We start from the raw sequence: 10,729 nt of genomic DNA on the forward strand, positions 1-10,729 counted from the left end.
TTGCATGTCAAGTATGTAGTGAGAAACCACAGTTATACATTTTTGTAACAAACCTTTACATCTGAAGTCATAATAACACAAATAAAAAGTGCTTATTATATATGGTCAAAATAACTGAGGCAAATTTTTGACAATATCTTCTAAATATAATCATGTGGCCCCTGTCAGCAACACTCTAAAATCAGGCTGAATAATATCAATGACAATCATTTTTCCCTTAGTTTACCGAAAACCAACAACCCAAAAACTATTTCGCTTTCCTGTTTGCCTTTTTTTTTTTTTTTTTTGCATAGCTTTCAATATTGCTGCCCCCTCACCTCTGCACATTGCAAGCCCATCTCAGTTCTGGATAATTACTTTAAAATTCTTAATATTTTTAATCCAGCTCTCCTTGAATACATAATATATATTTTCTACCAATTATAAATACATAATTTTTATCAATCTGATTTCAATAACATGCATTTGTATAATTACTATACAATCAAAATAGACACTGACTTCACACAGTGTGTACGCTTTTATTTCAGTAATATTGTTCAGACACACTGCTCAACAAATCAAATAAATAGGGAAACAAAAAGTTAAAAAGGAAGGAGAAAACCTCTGGGAGGAAACATATTCTCACAGTGATTACAGGAAAAAAAATACTTACAATATAAAGGGTTTATTAATACATAGAAAATCTTCACAATAGTTGAAACACACTTTAGGAACTAGTAAACATTTTAAATAGAATTGTGCCAATTACGCAGTGCCCAAGCATCTGCTTGCTCTTAATTAGATGGGGAGGTGAATGACCACTGTTTAGTTTCATTTTCCTCATTAATTATGAAAAACTGCATTCAATTCATCTTGCATGGTGAGAGACTGGCTGCGCAGATGTAAGTCATAAGGGAAGTGGCTCTCTGTAGGCAACCTGAACATCGAGCTCTGCCCAAGGGGACCCCTGGGTGGCACTGCACAGTAATGCATGCCATAATTGTAATTTTTGCCATAGTCCAAGCTTTCCTCTTGCTTCAGGGAAAATATCCCATTATAGTTAATTGGGGGAGGACTTAAGGGACCTTCAAACTGTGGGCTGGCGCACTCAGGGGATGTGCTTTCGTAGAAGGACTCGTAAGTGCTGCAGTAATTGTATGGTTTCATGGACTTAGAGTTGTCAAGAGTCCCGTGCCCTGGGGGGGTGCCAAGCTCCGGGCTGTGGTAGGGAGGATAGAAGGTGGAGTAGGGTGTGCGGGTATGATGGGCACCTTCACCTGCCTGGCCCATCAGGAAACTTCTGGCATTCAGCTGCAGGCATCCTGCCACCAAGTTTGTAGTTGGCTGGGACAGACCCTTGCATAAGTTTTGGACAAAGGTGAGCAGGTCAGGTCTCTTCCCAATTCGCAGTATTTCAGAAAGAGCCCAAATATAGTTCTTGGCTAGTCTTAAAGTTTCTATTTTAGACAGTTTTTGTGTTTTAGAATAACAAGGGACAACTTTCCTTAAATTGTCCAGAGCATCGTTAAGGCCGTGCATACGGTTCCTCTCTCTAGCATTGGCTTCTTGACGCCTGAATTTAATTCTTTCCATCCTTATCTTGCTTGTCTTTTTTTTCCTAAGGCCCCTTCGCCTTGGCAAGCCATTCTCATCCTCCTCTTCTCTCTCTTCCTCCTCTTCCTCTTTTTCTGTTTCTTCTCCAGGAGATCTTTTAATATTCTTTCCTCGGAGGATGATCTGCTTTGAAAAGCTTTCTGTGTTCTTCATTTGCTTTTGGTCATCACTTTCTCTGGGAAACTTTCTACACATCTGGGATTCTGGCATTACAACAGACTCATCAAATGGTAGTGTTAACATGGTTCTACAATCTTAAGTTACCTGAAAGAATGCCAGCACAATGTTTAAATATTTCCATTTTTAAAGTTTTCCGACTCACACAGACAGCCTCATGCACCTTATTTGTGTCTGTGTGTAAGCTCTTCTAAAAAGAGTGTGTGTATGTGTGTGTGTGTATAAATGCTCAGTCTATATTTTTTTAATAAAATGGCAGTTGCAAATGCCCACGTTTAAAAAAATAATAGCTGTTGAGAATTCTAAAATCACTTGAAACATTTGACCCTGCAACTAAAAAGCCACATTTATCACAAATAAATATGGAGTAAATTCATATTTTAAATGTACAGTTAGCTCCCTGCTCATTTTTTTTAAACAAATCTTTCAAACTCTCACCATCATGGAATTCAAAGAAATGCAAAACGTGACAAAGCACTACAAAAATTTCATTAATCCAAATTCCCCTGGGTGGAAAAATGAGGAAAGGGAGTGCAGTTTTAAAATTGAAAAAGTGCCATATCTCTATTACCTAATGGTAAATATTTTAAAATCACTTTTTGACTTATACTTCAAAATTGTGGGGTTTTGCTCTCCACATTTCTTCCTTTATGTATCAAGATATTAAACTTTAGTAAGTTACAGTGGCTGAGAAGGAAAAAAAATTGAATATACCCCCCAAATCACTCAGCTAGTGATATAATTCAAAACAAAGCATTTTTCCTAGTTATTTGTATTAAAATCACATAATACTTATTTCATATTAAGACAAAAATCAGAATTATTTAACCCTAAACGTATTCAGATTAGAGTAAGGAAATAAAATCTCCCTACCTCTTTTTTTCTCCCTTTCTCAAGCAAAAATTCTATTTGATATTATCTGGTTTTTGTTAGAATCAACTTATTTGCCTTTTTTCTTGTTCTTTTCTCCTTTTTCTTTTCTTTCCCATCAACTGGGGGGGGAAGGGGGGGAGGTGAAAAATTCCCTGCCCGCTATAGCAGTGTTTATGTTCTGCGAGGCTCAGATGTCTTCCTCCAGCTCTTAGCTGACAGGAGCGGTCTGTAGATTCTGACTGCAATCCTGCACGTGTGCTCAGAATCCAGCCTGGAAAGGAAAAATAATTTCCTTTTCCCAATTACTTTGCTTTCATTTGCAGTTTGGGAACAGCAAAAGCTTGTATCCCGTGGACTTCAAAGAGACAAGCAAAGTAAATGCAGGGACTTTTAACAGAACAAAATTAAACAAAAACCCCAGTCAAAGACTAACTCTATCAGTACTGTCTACACATTTGCAGTATTACATAAAAGCAATGAAAGTTTGTAATTGCATCAGAAGAATAAAATGGTAGGAGTTACTAGACAGCAAATAGCATACACAAAAAACAAGACAATGATACTGTATCTTTAAACACTTGCATGCACACCCAACACCAATTGAAATATATCTTTATTTGTATTACCTTAGCTTTTTATTTCATTCAACAATCAGTTTTCATTTTTTGCCTTCCAAATCTTTTCAGTCTGAATGTCGCATCGTCTGGTGGAGTCTAGATCTGTGTATATCTGCACTATCTCATTGATCTCTAAAAAGTGACATTGATGCCAACTGCCAGAGCTGGTACCCATGCCATCTGCTAGTGACGTCACGGGGCAGAGAAAACCACGTGAGCCTTTCTCCTGGGACCTTCATTCTGCACTGATCATCTGGCATCCCTCTAAGTGGGTACCAGCATTCATGTATCAACACAGAAGGTTAGACTGATAGAAAAAAAGAAAAGAAAAAAATTCTGCACCCGCATTTCACATACAGTAGGTGCATTTCCACTGTGGTTGCTTCTTTTTAGCAGTCTAGCTGCATGGATAGACGTGCCAGCATTTGGTGCTATCCCTGCCTACAGGTACAGCTGCCCTCTGGCTGTTAATATGGCATTGTTTATACGAGAAATGTTGTCTTGTATTGATCTGAGTCCCTCCAGTGCACCTGGTACCCAGGGACAAAAAAGAAATGGCAAGGAAAGGAAGGCGGTAATAGGGAAGCAATGCTGGCTCTATAATGCACAGCACAGTCACAAAAAGTAGTTTTTGTGTGATGCTGCTGGGTGAGATTTTTGGGGTGCGGGGATTTTTGGAGTGCAGCTTGTTGCCCCAGAGCTCAGAATAATAGGAGAAAACCTCATGCCATCTGTAAGAAATCCTTCCTTCACATCCCTTGGTGTTTTTTACATTGCAAAATAAAAGAGGCATTTATAGAAAACAGGACATACAGCATGAATGTTTAACAAATCATGCCTTTTTTCTGAAGCATGTGGCAAGGCTCACTGACCTGCTCTGGCATGTTGCAATGTGACTGGGATGCACCTGCTCAAAAGTGTAGCTTAGGATTCTCAAAGGGTTTGGCCCCTGCCATAATTTCTCAGTCTGCCTGGCCTTTTTGTGAATGTTTCCCCAATATCTCTTTAAAAACTGTGTTATTCCCTTTGAAAACTGCCTAAATATCTCCCCCTGCTCTTCTCCTTTGATGCCTAGCTTCTCCTTTCTTCATGCCCTTGTTTCTCCTGTCAGCTGCCTCTCCTGTGCTCCCTGCTCTTCCTTTTTAACCCTTTTGTCTCCTTCTGCTGGCAAAACACTTAAAGGAAGTTCACAAAGACTCTTAGCTCAGTCTTGCCATTTAGCTTATTACAAACTCCACCTTCATGTGTAAGGGGTTTGTGTTTTTTTTTAATTCAAGGAGTGGCATGTCACATATAAGTGATATCACGGGAGTTAAAGGAGTCACCTTAGAAACATTCTTTTTTAAAATTCGGTTTCATTATTATTGTGTATCACTGCTTTTTTGTAAAGATATAATTTCTATAATAAAATAATGAGTGACTGAGTATGCTTTTAGTATTAAAATAATACTTGGCAGAGCTGCTATTGTTATGGGTCCGTGTCAGCATTTCCGTTATAAATTCTGGTTTTGAAGGGTTTATAATTCATCTGCTTCAATTCACATTGGTCCAAACCTTGGCATTAATGTTCTCAGCCCTCAAGCCTCCACCCAATTATTTTTTCTTTCACAAAGTTTCATTTAAATATGTTGGGGCATTTTTTTTATTAGAGACGGGAACAAAAAATAAGACTGCAGTACAGAAAAACATGTGTGTGGGAAGATCGTGTTTCATACATCTATATGGATGTGCTCAATGGTTTACAGCCTTTCATTAAAAAAAAAAAAAACCTCACCCCAAACACTGAGCGTTTTGTGATTTTTGTTTTATTTTAAAAAAGTAAGACATTCAGTCTTCTCTCATTCTTTATAAAACAGAGGCTTTTTTGTTAGTTTTTGTTTATTAATGAAAATTTATCTGAAGCGACAAAGACGTTAAAACTTTAAGGGAAACTGTTCAAAAAAGAGCAAGTGCTGTACTATTCATAGCATTCACTTAATTTTTACCACAAACATTACAATCTGTAACAAAGGAGAGAGCAGAATCCCATTTTCCTCAATAGCAATTAATGTATTAAGATTTATATTGTTAAAGGTTCTAGGGATTGTCCACCTTTTCAAGGATTTTGCATTTTCAAGTATTAAAAAATGCAAGATAATCTAAAAATTAAAATTCCTAGGGTAACCAACACTGTTTCAATACATACTAAAAACACCATGAGCTTCTGAAAGAAAGGTTGACATTGCAATAGTTCTGTGTTTAGGGAAGGACCAACAAAATTCTCAATTATATCACACGGTGCTCAAAATATGTGAAACTATTTTCTCTGTCCTTTCTTATTATTGAAGTAGGTGGTTATTTTTTTTAACAACTCAAATGCATTTTTGAACATCTTTTATAGTGCTAATAAAACGAAAAATGAATTAGTTTGTGTTGAATGATTACCTCCATAGGAGTAATACTACAGTTTCACACATTCCTAATCCATCATTTGACCTTTTTAATATTTTCAAATAAGTTGTGGAGAAACAAAATAGCTGAGATATCAAGGTTTAAAAAGCCTCTACTGTGCATGCATAATAACTTTTCATAAGGCTTTTACTATGCCTATTTTGTATTATGGATCCATGATATGCAAATAGGTACTGCTGTTAATAGGCATTCACAGCATACCGAACAACTGCTGCTTTGCTGTCTACTGTGAATGCATGTTAAGAATAGTACACAAAATACACTTAAATGCACTCTATAGAATGACTGCACAGCAATAAATATGCTACAGAACACATATCACAATTTTTTTCCTATACATGGACTGTCTAGTCTTGAATTAAAAGTGAGACTATTTCAAATGCAATATTATAATAATGTGTTAATATTAATATGTATAAATAATAACACAACCAAATATTTATACATTCATTTAAATAATACTGAGTAATTAATAAATTTACTGAAATTATACTGAGCTCCAAGGTCTCCAAAATCTCCATGGGGTATGAGGGGGACTGACCCAAACTGCACTGCATTCAATCTGAGTCCTTCAAGTAAGTTCAATATGCTATCATTGGAACCCTTACTCTTTTTCTTTTTTCTCTCTCTCCTTTTTATTTTTATTTATTTTTTTTTAAATCATCCTCTCAAACTCTCTCCTAACTGGCCCACACCTCCCCATTTTGCTGGAACAGGAAAACCACATCAAATTAAGGAACTCGGGAACATATTGAAGTGTCGTAACCTTAGTCATTCACTGGGAGCAATGGGACCTTGTGGACTGTTGAGGATTCTTTGCAGGTTGAGGGGTCTTTGCAAGACAATGGCCACATTCAGCCGAGGCACAATCCAGCCTGCTGGTAATAATGGATAATAGACATGTTCACAAACAATGGGTAATGGACATATTCAGAAACAGGGTCAGTATATCCTTGAGAAAGATACAAGAAAAGAGTCATCAAGACTCAGCAAGTTTGAGAAAATGAGAAAAAAAGAGAAGCAATGGGTGGGCGAGACGACCACAGCAAGGCGCATGAAAAATTAGAAGATCCAATCAGCATTTTATTTTGGATGTGTGAACAGCTAGGATTAACCAGTTATGTATTAGCTAGAGACATGTGAACAGTAGAAACTTATTTTAAATATAGCCCTTTTGGGGATAATAAATTTGGCTTCACTTGATCATATTGATCATGGTGTGATGTCCCATTCCTGATCCTCTGCATCGCAGTGGACAGCAGGAAACTGTTCAGAAGGTGAAGATAGCTAAATCTTTTTCTTTTGTTTGTTTCCCCTTCTTTCTAATGTGCACACTAGACATGACTGCAACACAGACACAGTGACAATCATGATGCCAAACTCCCTCTTCCACACTCATGACCTGACGTGACATTGCCTTCCTGCCATGGCACCCACATGCACAGCCCAAACACCAAAGAAACTGCTGCCTTGAGAGTGAGACTGGGAGAAAATGTATGTCTAGTGCATCCTAAATTGCAAATACAGACCATAAGGGACAAATACATGGGTAAGAGTGTAGAAAACAGTGGCTCTGGTCTCCTGCTGGGTTTAATGCTAAGGAGGAGGTGGGAACACCTCTTTTGGCAGGAGTTCTGTGTGTGCTTTTGAGGTTTTGGTGGATTGGTTGGTTTGGGGTCTGTTTGGTTTGGGGTTTGTGGTTTATTTACTTTTTTTAAATTTAAATTATATTGTTTTACAAAAATATTCAAAACAGGATAGTATCTTGGGCAGGGACCCTGGTCTGCTAGCCTCAGTGAGTTTCAGATTGGTCACAAAGTGAGTTTCAGACTGGTTAGATTAGGGACTTTCTTGGTAAAGCTGGGACTGTCTCTACAAAATGAGCTGCTGAGGAAAGAACCAGAACCATGTGCCACATGCGTGTTGCATGCCAGCTGCCTTTCCAATGTGCAGCTAGCACACCATGGGACTAAAGTGATGTGTCTCTCTGTCTGTGAAGGACTGTCCCACTTCTGCCTCTCCATGTCCCCAGTATACTGCTGTAGACTGTGGACATTTTTATGAGGGGAAGTTGCCGTTCCCATCTAGTTGACTAAGCACTCTTCTGCCAGTTCTAAGACAATATATGTCCTTCTCCCAGGACAGATTAGAAAACACCAAAAAGGACCCCTGGCTTCAGAGAAATAAACTACATTAGCTCAAGAGGATTTGGTTCAGTCTGCAAATAGAATTTTTACCTATCTGCCAATGTGGCAAAATATTTTTTGCATTAGGCCCCCTTTATTAAGGATGTACTTCTTGCTCTAATCAGGCAACCTAAGTTTCATGTTTTGAATAAGCTGTTAGACACAAATAGGAAAGAGCTGTAAAGGGGTTAGTTACTCCATTTTAATGGGAGTTATTTGAGTGAAACACTAATGTAGAATTTGAAAATGGTTGCTAACTGTAATTGCTTATGGTTAACCAAAAATAAGTTTGTGACCAGAAATTACTCTAAGATTTCTGAAACACATGACTAGAATAGGTCTTATGTAGATAGAAAATACATTTGGGATAATGTTATTAATTTTGAGTTACTCCTGGTTCACACAAATATAAAGGAGTTGAAAGATGGTGGAACCAAATAATTTTAAAATGGAAAATACCTTTGTTTTTTAAAATTACCAAGAAAAGTAGAGGCACAATATGGCCTGAAAGTTTTAGTACCAGATCAAGAGGTGATTGTGTACTTTGCAAGAATATGGGATTTAAGGTACTTCTCTCCCTGGGGTAAAATATTCTAGTCAGACCCATCATGTAGATGTGTTGCTTCCTAAAACTGCAGGGTGTTAAGATAATTACTATTGCTTTGTGTTGCGAAGCAGCCCTGTGGTACATCTGAGAAACGTTTTTTTCATCCATACTTGGTGATTGAAGTGGTCACACTCTCTGTTACCCTACCTTGAGGATGGTCTGAGATCAGTAAATTTGTAAATATTTAGAAGCTGCTGCGGGGACATTTGGCCAAAGGACACACCCTGACATTGCTCACCACTATTCATTCTTTAATGGCAATCTCTGTCAAACAGCTAATCAGTGATGATGACTTTCCTCCTGTTGAGGTGATGTGATGCCTACAGCGATTCACACATGTTCTTCCTTTGTGTTTCCATTTTGAGACTCTCTGCTTCCATCAATGCATGTTTTTTTTTCAAGGGCCTTGCAGCTAGTCCTTTTTAGTAGACATAGCGTTGCCTAAAATCAAATAAAACTTGCAACAGTGTTAAAATAGTGAGCTAAAATGCAGGTCTTAATTAAAAGTTTCCCCATTGTCATGGGCACATCCAGCATGAGATTTCTGCAATTTTTGTAATTTTAAGAAATTAGTATATTTTAAAAATATTGTTCAATTAGAAGACCAGTTGGTTAGGAAATTTCCTCTGAGTTCTGCCTCATTAGAGTTGTTCCAGGGGCTTCTTTGCCCCATTTCTTGTGTATGTCTTTTAAGTTCTAGTGGAAAAAAAATGTCCTTGTCAGGCTTCTTCTTCTTAAGAATAAGACTAAACAGAATTCCAAGTATGGATTAGGAGGGTTAGCTTATTATTCTAATATCTAAGAGACAGAGTACGAAAAATATAAGGAGCTGTGTATTAACTGTGTATTAAGAGTCTGCAAAGTTGCAAATATATGAAAAAGGTATAAAAAACTAAAATTTGTAGGCATCAATAGTGTGGGTGTGTGTGACCCCAGAAGAGACCTGCACTGCTCCCCCTTCCCCAATGAGACCTCAGAACTATGATGTATGCTTTTTCTTCCACAGATTTGCTTGCAATCTCTCTAAAGCTAGTGGGCTGCTTTCTTCTCCCCACTGCAAATCTCCCTCAGCAAGAGGTACCTGATGAGATAGTCTCCCTAGATTACCTGTGTAGATATTCCCAAAACTTTTTCCTCCCTTTCTGCAGTCTTCTCCCTGTGACAGGGTGGTGGGGTCATGCTGGGACAAAGACTGCCCAGGAAGTGGTGGGAGCTCTGAGCACATGGCCACAGCACTGACACAGAAGAGCAGAGTGGCCTTACAGAAACCACATGCCACAAGATGAGCAGTTTGATTAGGACCTGTATATATGTACATATATATATATATATGGTTTTTTAAAATATATGGATTCTATAAATTAAATTAAATACGCAATGTAAGAGACTTCAAGATCATAATTGCCTTAGCCGCTGTTAGGATCACTGAAGGACTTTGCCCACTATAGCAAATAATATAAAGAAGCAACTGCTCACTTGCAACCACCCAAGCCCAGCCCCCTACCTGTCCTCCCAACCCATCTCCCCCGACCGGTCCCCTCTACTTTTCCCACCTATCCCTAGTACGCCTCCTGGATTCCTGGAATTTAGACTGTGAGTCAAGTCACCTGATGGGAATTTCCAGTAAGTTAAAGGTGTTACTATTGTCCACTTAACTCACATCTATGGAGAAGTAAGCAAGGGTTTCAGAGAAGAAAGTGTCCACAAGGAAAGCCAAACCCAGCAGCTGTCCTGAAAATCAGCTCTGCCTGGGTCCCACATGGGGAGGCCACAGCCTGCAGACACATTTCACACTAGGGGACTGCACATGATACACAGTGTTGCAACAGATCCTCATTGCAAAAGACGATGTAAAACTCTCTGCAACAGGGGAGGAGCTTGGCTGTTCCCACCTGTACCTGAATGTATATTAACCCATTGGACTTTCTTTCATGAGAGCCCCTTCACTGAGAAAACCAGAAGAAAGGCAGTGGGACATAGTCTGGATCCATGAGATGGTGACTATCTTTCTCACTCTCTTTCTCCCTGCAACCCCTCTCCCCCTTTCCAATTTGTTTCTCTCTCTCTTTACTGTTAAATGAAATCCATACTATTGACATTGATATACAGTCTCATTTGCACCTTAATTCGGGTAGAGGCATTTCTCTTGTGATTGGATCCTAAAATGCAAGGAAACCAAGAAGTTAAATTAACGATGACTTGACAGAAGTGTAAATAAAACT

The 10,729-nt window shown here is 38.4% G+C and overlaps 1 protein-coding gene across 2 annotated transcripts; it reads right to left on the minus strand.

Annotated features, from left to right (window-relative positions):
* Positions 1-255: 255 nt before the first annotated feature.
* Positions 256-3,468, minus strand: NEUROD6 (neuronal differentiation 6). Of its 2 annotated transcripts, XM_054273627.1 has the most exons (3): positions 3,273-3,468; positions 2,647-2,917; positions 256-1,860 (listed from the first exon to the last, which is right to left on the minus strand). In XM_054273627.1, exon 3 carries the CDS (start codon positions 1,837-1,839, stop codon positions 826-828), a length of 1,014 nt encoding a protein of 337 aa, XP_054129602.1. In that variant the 5' UTR covers positions 1,840-1,860; positions 2,647-2,917; positions 3,273-3,468; the 3' UTR covers positions 256-825. The 2 variants fall into 2 exon arrangements, with proteins under 2 accessions (XP_054129602.1, XP_054129601.1); XM_054273626.1 differs by lacking the exon at positions 2,647-2,917 and having other exon boundaries at positions 3,273-3,467.
* Between the last annotated feature and the right edge of the window lie 7,261 nt (positions 3,469-10,729).

Source organism: Melozone crissalis, unplaced genomic scaffold (assembly GCF_028551555.1).
Source record: "Melozone crissalis strain CALT ecotype California unplaced genomic scaffold, PUWL_Pcris_2 ptg000016l_1, whole genome shotgun sequence".
NCBI lineage: Eukaryota > Metazoa > Chordata > Aves > Passeriformes > Passerellidae > Melozone > Melozone crissalis.

Coding starts and splice junctions, on each gene's coding strand:
- NEUROD6 (XM_054273627.1), bottom strand. CDS start 1,839: ATGTTAACACTACCATTTGATGAGTCTGTTGTAATGCCAGAATCCCAG.